The following is an 18,466-nucleotide window of genomic DNA, read 5'->3' as shown; positions in this document are numbered from 1 at the left end:
TCATAAGGTCAAAGTTGAGTATTTTCCTTGTCGGTAAGCCAGTTAGGAGAACTTTGTCGTTACTATTTGTGACATGAGATCAATATCCTTATTGTGGGAGAAACATGCACTTTAGAACACTTGGATGTTGGTGGAAGTGCTTTCTTTTAATCTGAGCATGTAGCTCAAGAAGCCACAGCCCATATTGTTGTTCTCATTCATGTGCTCATGGCAGACAAGGTAGTTGTGTAGGCATTCAGGTGTTAGCAAGGAGATGCTGTATCCAATGTAGATGCTAATCTAGATATGAGAGAAATCAGCATGTGAAGTAGGAGTTCTGTGCATACATGGGAGATCCCACAGACATCTGGATCAGAACCTTTGTACCCCCAAACAGGGTATGTTGCAAAATATTGTTGTGCATTGTTAGCCAAAGCAACCACCCTTTAATTGCAGACATTCATGGAGGAAATGACCAGAAAACAGCCTGATGTGGATAAGGTTACTAAGACGCATAAAAGGAAAGCAGCTGAATCTGGTCCAATTCATTCTCATATTCCTGTACTGGATAAAGGAAGAGGAGGAAGTAAGTAATGATCTCATATATATATATATATATATATATATATATATATATATATATATATATCATTGTTGTTAGTCATTAACTGATTATTTAAAAGCTGTCAGAATTTAACTTACTATTTCTGATTTATGAAGTGGACAGGATTGTCTACAGGGTCAGGAACCTGTGGCCCTAAAGCTAAACCTACCTTTCTGTTAGAGGCCACCCGGAATCACAGGCATGTTAGGCCTCTCCCTTCTTCCTATAGAAAAAGGCATGTATGCTGTGTTACCTTTTGTTTATACTGCCTTGAGAAGCAGAAGTACAGTACATTTTTCTGTATTTTAACAGGAAAGCGTTCCCCAACACCAAGCATGTATCCCTCAGGTGCACAGGCTCAGATTGAAACCAAGAATCCACGGGTGAACCTTTTGGTCAGCAAATGGCAGCAAGTCTGGCTTCTGGCTCTGGAAAGAAGAAGGAAACTTAATGATGCTTTAGACCGATTAGAGGAGGTCAGTAAACAGCAGATTTGTTTGCTATAACTAAGCCTTGGTTCATGTCTTATTGGTGGAGGACCAGGAAGATACCCTTCCTTTGACAGGCAGAAGTAGCTTATGTGTTGGTCAGTGCGTACCAACACCCAATTATGTGAAAGCCCTGCTCGTGCACCATTATTATTATTATTATTATTATTCACTTTTATTACAAAGGTAATTCAAAGTAATTTACATTAATTATATTTAAAGCAATTTACATTAATTATGTTAATTTCTCCCTTGCTTTTTTGTGATGGAGATATATCACATAAGCAGACATCAGCATGGAGTGCCATTGGTGTTGTGTAGACATAATATTGGGATGTATGCTCCTTCTGCTTTCCCTGTACTCCCTTCAGAACAAATTCACCACTTTCCTTGTTAGAGTTTGCCATGGTTTAGAGTTACTTGAATGGTGATCATAGTGATGATTCAAGATTTGTAAGCCCCCTTCATACTTTAGTTTCAAAAAAAGGGAATGGGGGTTTTGGGGAGGGCAAGGGAAAGACTCCTAAGGTTGACTTCCAGTTTGCACATTAACATCTGCTCTGAACTTTAGCATCATGATTATATGTATAGCTCACAAGACAGTTCACCTCTTTCTTTCCATTTTTCCTTTTGTCTCAAGCTGAAAGAATTTGCCAACTTTGATTTTGATATTTGGCGGAAGAAGTATATGCGTTGGATGAACCATAAGAAATCTCGAGTCATGGACTTCTTTAGGAGGATAGATAAAGATCAGGATGGAAAGATAACCAGACAGGAATTTATTGATGGGATTCTTTCTTCAAGTAAGTTTTGAAGCAAAGTTCGATCATTTGCATATTAAATTTAATTCCTCAGAGTTTTGGAATGCTAGTAAGTCATCAGTTTCCCGAAAGGTTATTGGTAAGAGTTGTTCATTTTAACTTGAACTGTTATTTTCATCTGCAGAATTTCCTACTAGTCGATTGGAAATGAGTGCAGTAGCGGATATCTTTGACAGAGATGGTGATGGCTATATTGACTACTATGAGTTTGTAGCAGCACTTCATCCGAACAAAGATGCATACAAGCCTCTGACAGATGCTGACAAAATTGAAGATGAGGTGCTCTTCTCCCTTCCCCCCTCCCCCTCCCCGCCCCTCAGCCTCTTCTTAAAGCATCTTTCTCTTGAATTGCATGTTGAACTTATACAGTGGTACCTCGGTTTACGAACAGCCCTGTTTATGAACTATTCAGTTTACGAACTCTGCAAAACCAGAAGTAGTGTTCCGGTTTGTGAACTTTACCTCAGTCTACAAACGGAAGCCGAACAGTGGAAGGGCACTGGCAGCGGGAGGCCTCATTAGGGAAAGCGCACCTCAGTATAAGAACAGATTTGGTTTAAGAATGGACTTCAGGAACGGATTAAGTTCGTAAACCGAGGTACCACTGTAGTCCCATTGTTTTCTTGACCTGATTGCACAATTTACCATAAATGGCAATTAATATAATTTGCTTCTGATTGTCGTTTTGACAGGTGACAAGGCAGGTAGCAAAATGTAAATGCGCAAAGCGATTCCAAGTGGAGCAGATTGGTGATAACAAGTACAGAGTAAGTATAGAAAACAGTCATGTTATCTGTTGGATTTAGACTCCCCTATTCTGCAAAGGAGTAATTAAATTAATAATATAGTGTGAATTTGATGTATTTTCTCTTTTTTAAAAAACAACACCATCATCATCATTATCATCATTTTGGACCCTATTGCATTTTTCACCAGCCACAGTGCATAAAGTAAGATGCTGCTGTTGCGTCACCCTCTTGGTTACAGGTGCTATCGCTCTCTGGGGTGAGGCGGCAACAGAGTAGTCGTGGTAGGTGCAGATGATTGTGCCCCTGTGGCCACCACTGCTGTCAACCCAGTGGTCTCCTGCCCTCATCTCTTCTCTGGCCCCCCATCGCATCCCAGCAAGCGGCAGCACCACTGCAGCCAACAGGGTACCGCAGTGGCAGGACCCCACCTCATGCACCACAGCTGTTCTTTAATCACCCCATCTGATCTTTTAGCTTGTGATTGAAGAAGAAAAGCTACTATTATACCACCAAAGTCACAATAAATCTTTTCTTGCATTGGAATTGTAAATAACTTTCCAAAGGAGCCTGGGTTTTGATGAAACTTCCAAGTAGTAGAGCTTAATGCCTGTTACAAATATTCCATGCGTGCGCCAAGTTACACCTACAGCTTTCAAGGTTTTATAGTGGAACATTCATTAACTTCTGAATTAGAATTATTATTATTTTTCCAACAGAGCAAACAGTTGGGAGTGTATTAGCCTTCCAAACATATTTAAATAAAGTTGTACTCTGTCATCACCATCCTGTCTTTTCTTTTTGTTTGATTTTGATTTCATTGAAGCATGCTTTCCTTTCTCTAGATAGAAAATGTGCCAGAAAAACCAGCAAGTAGATATCAAGGGGGGAGCTACCAAATTGTTGCCCCCTTCTTTCATTTCAATTCAGCAATATCATTTTCCATGGAGAATTTGGCGGAAGGAAATCAGATTATACAGCAAGCAATAGATAGGTGTCATAGGAGTCAGGTCTGACAGCATTAACAGCCCAGACAGCTGATGTTATCAGCACATCTCTAAGCTACATACTAAATTGGAAGATTTAGAATGTGTATGTGCTGTTAGGGGACGCAGGTGGCGCTGTGGGTTAAAGCCTCAGCGCCTAGGACTTACTGATCGAAAGGTCGGCGGTTCGAATCCCTGCGGCGGGGTGCGCTCCCGCTGCTCGGTCCCAGCGCCTGCCAACCTAGCAGTTCGAAAGCACCTCCGGGTGCAAGTAGATAAATAGGGACCGCTTACCAGCGGGAAGGTAAACAGCGTTTCCGTGTGCGGCTCTGGCTCACCAGAGCAGCGATGTCACGCTGGCCACGTGACCCGGAAGTGTCTCCGGACAGCGCTGGCCCCTGGCCTCTTGAGTGAGATGGGCGCACAACCCCAGAGTCTGTCAAGACTGGCCCGTACGGGCAGGGGTATCTTTACCTTTACCTTTATGTGCTGTTAGAGTGTGTTCTAGAGGATTTCCTGTTACACTAATTATGTCTTTCTCCCATTTTCCATCTCTTGTCAGTTCTTCCTGGGAAATCAGGTATAAACAGTGGAATGTGTTATGGAGTTCCTAATATTCTTTTAATACGTCATCATTTCAGCTTGCAGTGGTTTGTCCTCCCCTCCCCTTTCACCCTAAGCTAATTCATTGTTGGTCAGCTACGATGCCTCTCTGGAAGTGCTTAACTGGTTTCCTTGTTTTGGGAATTGCCTTTTTGCCTGCTGCTGCCTCATTAATGAGATTACTTTTAAGGGAACCAGATAATAGACTGCATTAATTGTTAGTGCAAATGCCTTTGGGCATTCTTCCTGTGGTTTACACACTGGAATTGCTGTTAAGATTTTACTGTGATTCATATATGGAGTATCCTTTAAATTTCCATGCTGCATTCCACTGTAAGATGATCCAGGACCTTGCACTTTTTAAAGCTTTTGCCCAAAGCAAAAAGGGACATTCAATTAGAAATTGAATAGGGAAATTGCATTTCCATAAATACCATCACTGCAAATTGGGCACCATGCAGACTGCATCCCAGGTAAAGACTGCCTGTTTCTGTTTTGTTTAGTGTGCAGTCCATCATTCTTCTTGCTTCTTAGATGTTAGTACAGTGGAACCTCGGTTGTTGAATGCCTCCGTTGTCATACATTTCTGCTTCCGAATGCCGAAAACCTGGAAGTAACTGCTCCAGTTTTCGAACGATTTTCGGAAGCTGAACGTACTACGGCGGCTTCCATTTTGAGTTTCCCTATTGTATTGAGGGTTCGGTTTTCGGTTTCGAACATTTCGAACATCGAACAGTCTTCTGGAACGGATTATGTTCGAAAACGGAGGTTCCGCTGTATCTTCCTTTCTTAGAATCTATTCCCTGTGAAACCTAATAGTAAAGGAAGATTATATAGATTTTTAGAATGAGATTACTCAACATTATGCAGTGTAAAAAAATCCCATTTGTGATTTAAAGCTTCACCTACTCTCCTTCTCATGCCATCCATGCTAATACATTATATAATCTTAACTTTTCCCTTTGTTTAGCCCACTTTGCTCCCAATTCTAAAGCCACTCCCATTTTGCATGATACGATGTTCTTGATTTCCTAGTGAAGGGAGTTTGTTCTCCTGCTTTCTTCAAGAGGGTGGGTGTGGCTTTGCCTCAGCACCATTAAATGAATGAGACAGGAAGCACTGGAGCTGCAAGTGGCAATGTTGAAGCATTGTGCCGTCTGGAAAATGGGGAGAGAAATGTTCCACTCCCAAATGGGAGTTGGGGGACTGGGGCAGGTTGCTTACTCCTGACCGCAGCAGAGTGACACCTGAGATTAGGGATCATTTGACACAACAGTAGTAGAAGTTAATTACCTAAATGGGCTCAGGGAAAGAAGAACTGGGGGGGGGGGATGGTAAGCGTCCCAAAATATCATAATGGTGACAGATGGGGTTTCCCAAAACAATATTTCCCAGGAAATATCCCCAGACTTATTCAGGAGCTGCCATATACAATGGAACGCATTCACACACCCCAACCCCCAAAGGACCATCAGAAAATACAGTTGATGCAGCATAAAATCTTGTGAGTAAAAAAAGAAAGAAAGAAAATCTTCAGCCACTAATTACTTTATATATTTTTGATTTGTTAACTTTATATGCTTTCCTCTTGTTTGGTTCCCAAAAGTAACATGCCTTTCTCCCTTTGCTTAAGCTGTGTTTCAGTAAGGTACATGAAAAATTAAACTCAGTTACATGATTTGGCTGTAAAACAAGTAGTGCTTACCTTAGCTTTTTTCCAAGGATGAAATCTGGCATTTTATTCTAGTGTGATCTTTGGGAAGAACTCCCCATAGGTACCCACATGAAGAATCTGGTCTTACATATCACAATAATCTGAGCTAAGAAGTGCTGAATCTCTCGTGACTATTTTTTTCTTCCAGGCAACAGGGTGGCTCTGAGATCCTACCTGTAATGGAGGATTAGTTGGAGGTGGACAAGATATTTGGATGTGTTGGATTGATAATATGGAAGAGTGAGGTCTTTTGCATTGGTTGGGATTTAAAGGTTGTAACCCTGCAGTCTGCCAGTGCACTTTTCAGATTGCACAGTACAGTTAGAAGTGAGGCAGCCATGGCTTGTCCCGCCCTTTCTCCCCTGGTCCTGTTGTCCTTCCCTTCCTCCACTTGCTGTAATGGTCAGGCCTGCAGGTGTGCTGTGCAGCAGTTTGGGGTGAATCCCAATGGCAGGAAAAGAAAAGAGCAGAACACGTTCCTATTACAGTGGGAAATGTAAATGAGGAGAGAAGCAGGTTTGGGATATTTCCCCCTTCCCCCCTGCAGCCAACCCTCCTTTAAATCTGCTACACAGGGTTGGACCCTCCATGGCAGATTTAGTGAGACTGGGGGGGTCTGCAGCGGGGAAGGGGGAAATATCCCAAACCTGCTTCTCTCCTCATTCTGCTGATGGAAACCTTACTGCCAGCTGAGTCAGGTCTCTCAGTTACAGTCTGACAACATCAGCTACGATTCATAGCGTTTTGCAATGGTAGTGTAAGGCTTCCACTGGAATTATTGGAGACACTTTATGTATTAGTGATTTGACACTAATGTCATGGAAAGGAGATTTGAAATGTGCATATAAAGAGTGAAGGAGAAACTCAGGTGGCCATCCTTATACTACATTTTAGTTCCCTATTGGCCTGGGTCAGATCATTCTATAGCAGCTTATTGAACTAAAGTATGCATGAGCCTTGTTGCCCATACACTCTGTCCTCGCATTGCTCTTCCCTCCTCTCTTCTCTGCATGCTGCAATAATCCTTCAATTAAACATACTTTCCCACTACATCCAAACTGGGAAGCTATGGCTGCAATGTTCAGAACAAGCTAGAATCTTAAACCAGCTTCAGACCATGGTTTAAGATCCTGGGTTGTTCTGAACATTGTTAACCATAGTTTTCCATTTTGGACATAACAGGAAATTATTGTTAATTGAAGACTTATTGGCTTATTGCAGTATTTTAAAGAGGGAAGAGTCTGTGTGCTCTGCCAGAAGGCTCATTCATATCTCAGATTAAGGCTAAACATGTTGCCCCAAATGCAGACATGTGTTTACATTCATGGATTGGGAGAAGTAGGCTTTAAGCCACTTGAATGAGCCTGAAAATTATGCTATAATGGTGCAGAGATTTTCACCATGTGTACTAATATACGAAGCAACAGAGTGTAATGAGTCCTTTAGATCACCAACGAATTTTGCTAAGGCTCCAGAATATTTGGGAGGGGAATCAGTTGTTTTTCTTTATTTTCACATTTCAGTAAGTGATTGTTTACTTGTACATATTAAAGGGCCCTCAGACTTGGTGTGTGGTGTGCGCGCTGTAACATTTGGAAAGAATGTTGTTTGAGCACCCCTTTTCAGGTACTTTCTGCATAACTGGCACATTAATGCTTTAAAACCAAAACCAGTTATAAAACCAATATGGAGAGAGGAAATATGTGTTAAAAGGAAGTATGTCTGGAATGCATGTTACATTCAAAGAGTGGAGCTATGCTTTCAAACTACTTGCATAAGAACATGTGGACAGGCTATAAGAGACCTAAGGGATTTTGCAGCATTTCCAGATCACTAAATTGAAGGACCAGCATTTATGTACTTCCTAAAACTTTGCTTTTGACAAAGTACAGCAGAAGTACAATTTTGCACACTTGTTCTCCTTAGGCCAGTGGTGGCGAACCTATGGCACGCGTGCCAGAGTGGGCACTCAGAACCCTCTCTGATAGCATGCGCGCAAGATGGCATGCAGGGCCATTACTGGGGGCTGGCAAAGGGACAGCCGCTCCTCCCATGCCATTGCGGGTGGGAAACGCTCCCTAAGGTGGTTGGCGGATGTGCAGCTCCCCCCCACCGCCAATGTGGGCAGGAAACGCTCCCTAGAGTGCATGCTGCCCGCAGTAGCGTGGGGGAGAGTTGTGTGCTGGCCAACCAGCTCCCCCCCCAAAAAAACGCTGCAATTTAAGACAGACAGGGCGCTGGGTAAGGAAGCATGGAGACAGTGGGTTGTGATGGTGTGGGTTTGGATCCGAAGCAGGTTTGGATTTTTATTTTGGCGGGGAGCGACAGCTCAGCTAGCCATCGATTAACAGAAGGGTCTGTCTCTTACCATTGAGGACAAACAGCAGGCTCGGGCTGTGCTGCTGTTTTCAAGATCCAAGATGCAGGGCGGGGTGGGGGTGGAGAAGGAGCCTGCCCTCCCATGCCAGGGAGGGGAGCGCTACGCTTGGCCACGCTTGTGCAAAGCAAAACACACGGAAGAGGGGGCAGCTTTGCAATGTGCCACATTGGGATGCTTCTGCCTGGCTTTTGCCTAAGCCTGATTTCCCTCCCTTTCTCTCCTTCTTTTTTTGACCTCAGAAGGAGGTTGCTCTTTCTCCTGTTCTGGAGAGCGCAGACCGGGTGGGGAAGAGGGAGAGCCAGTGAGAGGGTGGGCGAGGTGTAGAAGGAGTGAATGTTATGAAGAGGGGCTGAGAGAAGTGAAGGGGTGGAGGCGAGCTGCTCCTTGAAGACACCTCACAACAGGAGACCTTGCTGCCTGCACGCTGCGAAACCAATGAGCCTCAGTTCTCCTTCCTGCCCACCCAAAGCCCAACCCAACATAGCAACTCCAGCTTCCCTGATGAAAGGGTCAGTCGCTTGCCAGCTGCGGGTTTCCCCAAGTCCCACGCTGAGTCCTCTGTCTGTCTCTGTCTCTCTGTTTCCTTTCTGCTTCTCTCTTGTTCTCCGATGCTCGGGAGAGAAGCGCCAAAGGGGCCACACAGAGAGAGAGAGAAACAGACAGACATCTATACACATCCACACACCCACATGCAGGGAAAGTATCCTGAGTGTGCTCTGCCTAACAGCCTGCTTCGCAACACACACAAGTGCTGTGGCTGCTGGGTTGCCAGTAACAAAAAGAGCAAATAATAATAATACCCCATCCATCTGGCTGGGTTTATTTATTTATTTATATTTATTTGTATGCGTGCATGCAGACAATCATTATTATCCCATATTAAATTGCCATGTTGGCACTTTGCAATAAATAAGTGGGTTTTGGGTTGCAGTTTGGGCACTCAGTCTCTAAAAGGTTCGCCACCACTGCCTTAGATCCTTGGAGCTCCTGCCCCCACCATGCGAGGGTTTTTTTGTTTGGTCCCCCCCCCCCAACTCTAAACTGATACTTGTGCTAGTGAAGCTGCGTATTTGAAACTGAAAAGTACCACATCATTAAAGTTGGGGAGACTATCCTTCTGGAAGGAGATGTGAGCTCTAGCATTGGGGAGAGGAAGTCTGCAGCCTTCAAGCTGTTGTTTTTTTAGGTTTTTTTTTTACAAATATAAAGTATTCACAGAATTGCAGCATTATTACTTTGAGTTCAAAGGATATTCTTGCTGGTGCTGGCCTGTTATTGGTTTACTTTAAAATGCTGCGTGTTGGGGTAGTATAATGGAGTTCAGCCAGCATCTAACAAAGTAAGAAAAATGAAACTTAAAAGAATAAAATAGACAGTAAAAACATTTACTAGAAAAGTGGAGACATGCCACTAATGGTTCCATAGCTACCTAATTTATGACACTCAAACCCTTGGCCATCCCATGAGGCTGAATGTTGGAAGATTCAGGGCTGATAAAAGAAAGTTACTTCTTCATGCAGCTCATAAACTGTGGAACTTACTCCCACAGGAGGCAGCAATAGTTTATCAACCTAAATTAATTTAAAAGAGGATTGGACAAATTCATGAAGGAGAGGGCTGTTTAAGGCTGCTAGCCAGGATGGCTGTGTCCCGCCTCCACAGTTGGAGGCAGTAATGATTATGAAAACCAGTTGCTGCAAACCACAGGAGGGGAGAGTGCTCTTGTACTTGAATTCTACTTGTGGGTTTCCCGCAAGCACCTGGTTTGGCCACTGTAAGAGCAGGGTGGCCTAGATGGGCCATTGCCCTAATCCAGCTTATTCTTTCTTTCTTCTCACACTGGCTATAGAAATACACATAATGTGTGGGAGAATGGTCACAAAATGCTAAAAAAATTAGCACCCCTTGAAGAAGGGCACCCCTGAAGAAAGATAACTGGATCCCTCACAAAAACTCTATTTGTTACATGATACAACACTTGCCTAGAAAAGCCCTTTAGTGGCTATTCTAAGGGGCAGCTTTCCAGAAGGCAAGAGGGTGAAAAAGAAATTCTGAAATAACAATAAAAGTTTGTTTTTCTGACTTATTCAGTGGTCATCACTGTAATATTTGTTCTGTAGATCAGTGTCCTCATAATGAGTTCTAATCCATATTTCGGTGGAAATATTCTTATCATTTTTTCAAGGAGAGATCAGTGAAGGTTTTAGTTTTGACAGTACAATTCCATGATACAATAGTTTCCTGTATTACATGACTACTTTTTCTCCTTTGAAAAGATCTGAGAAACATCCATGTGGCTCTCAAGAATCAAGGGGGGGTGGCAATCAAACCTAGCAGCATTATACCCTTGTGCTCTGCCTCCCTCCCCTCCCCCCCCCCAATCTCATTGCTACCTTTTGGGTTAATGCAGTTGCATTCAACTTGAAAACAACCTTTACCATATGCATAATGCAAAACTCTTTGGTGATTTTTCTACTAATGATTTAGGAGCTTATTGTGCGTGGCTAATTTTAACCCTCTTGGCTTGGAGCGCGCTGTGCTGTTTAGAACTTGTAGGAAACCTTGAGCTTGATTTCCTGTCTTCCTGCACAGTTTGGTGACTCCCAGCAACTCCGTCTTGTCCGCATTCTGCGGAGCACTGTTATGGTTCGAGTTGGAGGCGGATGGATGGCACTTGATGAGTTCTTAGTGAAAAATGATCCTTGCAGAGGTATGTAGGAAGACTTCTTTACATATGACTATTAAACCCATTAATAGTGTATATACAACTGCTGTCATGGATTAACTAGGGTAGAAGAGGTTAGAAGGATGAAATGTAAACTGTATAAATCCCTGGTTTAGTTAAACACTGATTCACATACCCTACTTATATACATCTTGCTATTTTTAAGGACTACCTACTGAAGATACTGTAGACCAGAGCTTTCCAAACTCTTTGTCGCGACACGTTAATGTGTTGGCTGCAGTGTGTAGGTGTGTCACACAAACGCTCCCCACGCTCCTCCCAGAGCTGGAAAGGGGTTAGTTTAACCTCTGGTTTGCTAGTAAAACCGAATTACTGTGTCGTGGAATGATGCAAAACTGAATTACTGTCCCGAAACGATGCATGTTTAAAAAGTGTCTCACCAACATGAAAAGTTTGGAAAGCTCTGCTGTATACTCTGGCTATGCATTGCATTCACCATGTGAGAGCTTGACTTGCAAGGAATCTCTTTGGCTCTCTCACACCAACAGAATGAAAAGCTGTCAGGAACACAGAAACCACACATACAGGAAAGGAGGAAGTGCTGGTTTCCCTTTCCTGTCCATTGGTTATCTCCCCTTTTCTCTGTTGTTAGCTAATTTTCCCTCAGAGTTGGGAGGGGGGAAGAGCAGAAACTGTGGTGGGACCACTCTTATGGTGAGTGTAACATGTAGCCTGGCTCATTGTGAACAGCTGAAGGGGAAAATGGCTCACTGGTTTGTGGCCTAGATCTTCCAAGGATTCTAATCTATTGAGCCCAGATTTGTAAGCAGATTTCACTGTAGCATCTTAACAGCCTTATAAGGCTAAAACCTGATTCACAGAAGAGGGTAGCCTGGGTTTAGTTGAAATCATTTCTGGGTCCTCGGTCTGCCTGCTGTGTGTGTTGATAGAATGCAGTAGGCATGGGATTGGTTGGGCTAGGCTCACCAAGAGGTGAAGTGAAGCAATCACTTTGGGGGGCAAAATTCCAGAAGTTCAGTGGAAATGGTAAGTAAAATAGTGACTACTTGCTAATCCCAGAGGGAATAATATAAAGGGCATCACCCAGCTTTATGTTGTGAATGTACAAAGGAATGTTAAGATGGGGTGGTGAACGTAGTGTTGTATTTCTCAAAAATGAAAAGTAGCTACAGAAAACATTATTGGGCATATATTAGATTATTTTTCTCTGTAGTTAAAACTGTGAATTCTATACGTAATGCTGCAAGTTCAGACTGAAAAGTAAACATTGTGGTGGTATACATGCTTCTTTGGGCTATATATTTCTTTTTCCTAATGCTTACTTATCCAGCCACCATTTTATCAGATACAATTGAAACTACAACTTAAAATTCCTTCTGTTTAGTAAAGGATCATATGACTGGATGTTATCTGTAGTGTCGAGAAAAAGAGTGAACTGTGCCTCAGGTGGAAAACTTGCTTCAATTCTGTTTTAATTACGTTATGCTTGAGTCACATTTTACATTCCTGCTGTACAGGAATAAATGAGATAGTTACACAGCCTACATTGATCCACCTGATTCCATCATCCCATCTCATACTCTGAAGAATCTTAACAGTACAAAAGTGGAATGTAGCATTCTGACTGAATATAATTGACTCCTATAATAACACATTACATGTGCTATTTTATTCCTACATTGTGAGATGCCTACAATCCACCCATGTTCCACCTAAGTCAGGTGAACAGTACTTGATTTGACATATTTATTGTTGCTGCTTTTAAAAAACAACAACAGCTGGTATCTCCAGCTGATAATCACCAAGCTTCCCGTTACAGGAATTGGGTTCTTCAACACCAGTGTATACAAATATGGAAGATGTGATGGCTGCTACTGTAGTTTATGCCTTTCCCTTCCTCCTCCCACACAACTACGAGGAAGCATTAACTTCTGTTTTAAATTAACCACAGCTTTTTATCATCTGGATCTGGACAAAATGTGGTTAATCTTAACCACTTATTTAAACAAGCCAACTTCAGACCATAGTTTAAGAAGATGACTTGTTTCAATAAACCATAGTTAAGGTTAATTTGGACATCTAGGTTTGGACATCATGCAAAACTGTAGTTGCTTAAAGCGGAAGCAGAAGCTTCTTATCCTTTCTCACGGCCACACCAGAGGAGGACAAGGCAGGGGAGAAGTCCAGAGCTCACTACAGCTCATCACTAACATAAACCATGGTTTAGCGTTATGTGTAAATTGAGTCAATATGGATATGGAGAGATTATTTTTTTTCTGAAACAGGTTTTCAGCAAGGATAGTTCATTTGTGATTTTCAGTATTACTGAATATGAGTCTGAATTTTTTTGTTTTCCATTTGTGGGGTACTTTCACAGGGCAACATAATTTCAGAGATAAACCTGTCTCAAAAGGATGGAACGTAAGATTGCATTCTTCATCAAATCTGCCATGGAAACACTAGCTCTTATGTGGAAACTAAATCATATGCAAACCTGTTGGGTGTCTTAATGGTGACTAGGTTTCATTCTATTAAAGCACTGTGTGATATGTTGTGTCCTCATTTCATGCAACCTTAAGAAGTATGAAGATAGAACATCCCTTTTTGAAGATGGCAAAGAAACTACTTGCTTTCTTTTTTTTTACCTACATGATGACATTGGGACTGTCTGCAGCTGAGCTTACACCAAGAGTGGTTTCTTTTGCTGAAGAAAACTCCACGACCTTGCTTAGGAACACTTAGCGAGAACTTTTAATCACTTAAGATCTGTCCTTGGCCTGCAGCTTTGAATCTTCTTGCATATGCAACTGCTGTAATTGATTTCTTCTCCTGCTAACAATTTTCTTTTAATATGACCCATATCCTGTGTCATTTTTTCTAGTTCATCATCATGGGAGTAAAATGTTACGTTCGGAATCAAACTCTTCAATTACCACTCAGCCTACTATAGGTTGGCAAACCCCTCTCTTTGTCTCTCCTGTTCTTAATGTTCTTTTCCATTTCCTACCCACTCTGCTTTGATATATACAAATATATATTTAACACAACGCTTCACGTTTCACATTTTTTAGCCTTAACACTTATTGCACTGGCTGGTGCTTGAGAGCTTGCTTCTAAATTTCCTTTGACACGCTCTGAAAGAGTGTTTCAAAAGCAATTGCCATTAAGACAGAGAAAACCAAATGCTAACCTGTTTACGCATCTGAACCTTGTGGGAAGTTCTCACCTTTGCCTCTATACCTGCGTTTGTCTGTGCCCAGCATCCCATCACTTCTTTACAGTTTGGGAGTTTCTGTTTGTCATTGCATGTTGCCCAACTGCATTACTATATAGCTTAGAACTAATATGGTTTTTATGCTTTTCTCTCCATGTTTACTCATCGTAGCCAGCATCTGTTTCTGAATCATCCAAACAGTGGTAGCATTAGTCAAATGGGTCTTCAGGTTGAGTCTGTGCATTGGTAACCAAATAGCATGTTGAGCCATTCCATTATCATGCTGATTTATGTTGACAGCAGTTCATCTCTGCTAGCATAAAATGTTAGATGCGCAGTTCATCTTTTGCTAGCGTAAAATGTTAGATGCGCATATTCTGCAAATGAACTTTTTTTGTCTCAAACAAATGCATTACTCACTAATGTGTTTGAATTGTTTGGCCTGTTTGTTTAGCTCTAGCAAAGCCAGCAATATGGACAGGCAGCTGGGGAAATAATCAGACTTCTCGATTTCTCTCTTTCGCATCCTCTAGCTAAAGGGAGGACGAACATGGAGCTACGTGAGAAATTCATTTTGGCAGACGGAGCTAGCCAAAGCATGGCTGCCTTCCGACAAAGGGGACGCAGATCACGACCTTCTTCAAGGGGCGCTTCACCCAACAGATCCATGTCTGTGTCAAATCCACCTGCTCAAGGAACTCCAACATCTGCTCTTGCTGCCAGCACACCCAAGGTATGACTGGAGTGGTGCAGATGAAATTTAATGCAGTTAATAAAATCAGGCCAAGCTTGCTACAGTTCACCATAATGCTACCCTAAAACAAATAGGGGAGATTCTGGTTATTTTATTTTTCAAAGAAAGCTAACAAAAGTTTTTTATTGTTTCCTCCCTTACAATTGCAGCGGTCGTGCAAGCCTGGGAAAAAACATGTAAGCTAATTAGAAAAGTGGAAAAAACAACAACAATGAAAAAACCATTAACCCACCATTGCATTTTAAAAAGCACACATACATTCTCTTTTGTATAGAATGCTTGTCAACTGTTCCTGCTTTGTTTTGGTGTCATTTTGTTTTTGACTTTTACTGTGAAATTCAGTATTCATAATCTGAATATTCCTCTCCATGACATTGTTTTCCATCGCCTGTTCTTCACCCTTGTGATTTGCCATTGTTCCATACAGACACCCCATCATTTAACACGCAACTATGGTAAACCATGGTTGATAAACAGCAAAACATCATCTCCTTGTAAACCTCCAGAGTGCTCTGAATATCAAGTGTCATCCACAGAGGTACAGTAATGGATGGATATTCTAGTCTAACATTCACTAAAACTATCCTTTTAGCTAACATTCACTACAGTTCCTTGCCCAGCTATGCTGTACCTTCCTTACATATTAATGCACTCTGTTTGTTTTCAATCTTCTATGCAGCAATTTTACTTTCTCTCTTTTTAAATCTATAAGTTGATCAGTCATTTGAGTTTGTTTGGGTCTTGATGAGCATGTCTTTAAATTCTATATAACTATGGTCAAACCAGGAATCAGCTCTTTACATGTGGAGTCTAAGATATTTATAACTGAAATCATCTAGTTTGCTCTAGATAAGCAGTTAGATAAATAGGAGATCCTGGTGCATTACCATTCTGCCTAATGAAAAGTTATGTGAAATGCAAGAAGTTTCAGATTCCTGCACTAACATTAAGTCAGTCCAATATTATTTTACCTAATAGTATGCCATTGGTGTTCTGGCTCTGTTTGACCCCATTTATTACTTAGGCCTCAGTCTGCCTCAGAGCTAAGCGCACCAAAATCAATAAACTAAAACACTTTCTATTCCATGTTGAACTATGGCCTGAGTTTAGTTTCTAGCCCATCCCATACCAACAGCTCAGAGCAAGAAATAGAAACTATAAATACTATGCTTAGGAAACCTAGATAAAAAGATGAGATTGCATTGCATATATCCCATATCTGCTTTACCCTGGCCATTAAAAATGAGTGAAAATAAAAATATCTGACAGTGCATCTGGCTTGGTCCTCCAAAAGAAAGAAGTTCCATATATCTCAAGGAGCCGCCAAGAATGCCTCACTTCGTGCCCTCATGGTACAAACGTGCATTAAGATTAATTATCTGGTGATTGTGGAACACTGGGTAGGTGGCAGGCACCAAAATATTTAGGATCCGAAGTATCTTTAAGTGCCAACCCTGGGAAAACAACCCAAACTATAATTTCTCAGTTCTCATAGGGAAATGGTTGATAGCCTTGCTTGTTTAGAACAAGGGAATGTTGAGAACTGAAATACATAAAAGATTGAAAGAGTCTACTGTTGATTAAGGAGCCAAAGATTAAATCAGTAGACTGTCTCCTGCTGACATAATACTGCTGTCTTCTCGCATAATACAAAATTATATTAGAGTATGCAATACATCAGTGGTTAGCGCTGAGAAGAATGTGTTATCACTGCTCTTGCTTGTGGCGGCTACCACTTCTGCTACTTTCCCTCCAGCTTTTTCTACAACTAACTTCTGAGATTTTTGTATGGCTTTGCTTACTAGGTAGCGAAACACCTCCTTAGCTATCCTTCCCATAAAATACATTTATTACATGTACAGAATTATTACTCCTAAATATCCATAGGATTTAAAACACAATGCAGAATATGAATTGCTGACAGTTTCTAATATTATGCTTTCTTTTTCTCCATACTTCAGCAGATAGCATAGCCTCAGTGTAAACTTCCTATTTGCATTTAGCTATTACTAGCAAACCAAAGAAGTGTCAGCGCAGCAATTTAATTGTCCTCCCTGGTCAGAATTAATTCCATATTGCCTTGATGACTAAACAGTGATCCTTCAGTCTAGTCACACAGTGATGTGTTTTTCAGAAGCATAGGCATGTTACACATTGTTGCAGAAAAAATAGCAAAATGTCTTGTCATAGAGTAAACTCATGATTTTGTAGTTTAGAGTTGACTTCATCAGATACATGAAGTGTGATCCTAAGTTGGCAGGTATATTACACCTTGACATGTAAATATAAAAAGCCATTCTTTTTGTTTGTTTGTATGTTCATTTATACAATGTCATCAGTGTACAAAGCACCTTACCAAGTTATGTAAGCAAAACCAGGTTCTTGCTCTCAAGAAGCTTATAAACTAAAAATTGATAACTGGGAAACATTGAGGGAGGGAAGGAAGAGATACAGTGACAGGTAAAGTGCTTTACATACTAGATATTATTACCATTTGGTTCCCTTTCCAACTCATTAACTAAATATTCCTATGTCATCACTTTTTGGAATAGCTTTTTCTTTGCCATGCATGTTCCGAAGAAGGTGATATGGATGGAGTCCTAAATTCAGCTCTTGTTTGTTGCAGAACATAATGGGTTTGTTTCATTCAGTTTTCATTGTGTCCTACAGGGGACTCCAATACAAGGGAGTAAACTGAGATTGCCAGGATATCTGTCTGGAAAGGGTTTCCATTCTGGAGAAGACAGCAGCCTCATTTCAACAGCAGCTACAAGAGTCAGGGCACATTTTGCAGGTGAGCACTGGAGAGCTTGGAATAAATGTCTCTGGGATGCTAGTACCTAATACAAAGAGTAAAAAGTAGACTCCTGCATGTACACACATTGCGTGGGATCTGCTTCTTTGGGAGGCTGAAATGTGGCAGATCATCCTGCTTTGAATCAAGGCCTTGGTCCTGATGAAATTCTGGTCCACTGAAGCTGGGATGTAAAATTGGAACTGCATATTTATATCATGTCTAACTTGTGAGTTTCATGATACCAGAGCAGAAGGAGCTAGAGTGAAAAGTTCCACTTGTGATGCAAAGCACTTTAAAGGGGAAATAATTAGCATTGAAAACAGTAGATTGCTCTGACTCGTATCCACCAGCTGCACATAACAGGGGCTCTGATGTACCCCTGTAGGATTGAAACAGGGTATACTTGATGTGCCCAGTGGGTAGCATCCAGAACATCCCTGCTGAATGTGACAAAAGGCCCATCCAGTCTAGCATCATGTTTTCATGATGGCCAATCAGGATGGTTAGCCCACAATCAGGATGTGAGTGTAGCAGCAGCCTCCTTACCAGTGAAACCCAACCACTAGTATTCAGAGATAGAAGCTGCCATGACTAGTAGCCACAGTTTTATCGTCTGGTTTGTAATGAAAGAGCAGCACTCGCTTGAGTAGACTTCTGGATGCTCATAATGGAG

General features: G+C 41.6%; 1 protein-coding gene across 43 annotated transcripts in view; it reads left to right on the top strand.

Moving 5' to 3' along the window:
- Positions 1-18,466, top strand: part of LOC310840285 (dystonin-like) — a 298,340-nt gene that overhangs the window by 278,720 nt on the left and 1,154 nt on the right. For 27 of the 43 annotated variants that reach the window (XM_083729601.1, XM_083729623.1, XM_083729622.1 and 24 more), the window contains 11 exons: positions 436-565; positions 896-1,059; positions 1,712-1,874; positions 2,017-2,171; positions 2,585-2,659; positions 4,187-4,204; positions 10,914-11,031; positions 13,910-13,978; positions 14,776-14,975; positions 15,424-15,534; positions 17,667-17,790. In XM_083729601.1, the coding sequence (XP_083585727.1) occupies positions 436-565; positions 896-1,059; positions 1,712-1,874; positions 2,017-2,171; positions 2,585-2,659; positions 4,187-4,204; positions 10,914-11,031; positions 13,910-13,978; positions 14,776-14,975; positions 15,424-15,534; positions 17,667-17,790 (1,327 nt within the window). Of the gene's footprint in view, positions 1-435; positions 566-895; positions 1,060-1,711; positions 1,875-2,016; positions 2,172-2,584; positions 2,660-4,186; positions 4,205-10,913; positions 11,032-13,909; positions 13,979-14,775; positions 14,976-15,145; positions 15,173-15,423; positions 15,535-17,666; positions 17,791-18,466 lie in introns of all 43 variants that reach the window. The other 16 variants (XM_083729632.1, XM_083729630.1, XM_083729639.1 and 13 more) reach the window with 7 other exon arrangements.

Source organism: Podarcis gaigeae (genome assembly GCF_964106915.1).
Source record: "Podarcis gaigeae genome assembly, chromosome: 3".
NCBI classification, from domain to species: Eukaryota; Metazoa; Chordata; class Lepidosauria; order Squamata; family Lacertidae; genus Podarcis; species Podarcis gaigeae.
The sequence above is the reverse complement of the archived record's forward strand: the minus strand, read 5'-3'. Positions and strand labels throughout refer to the sequence as shown.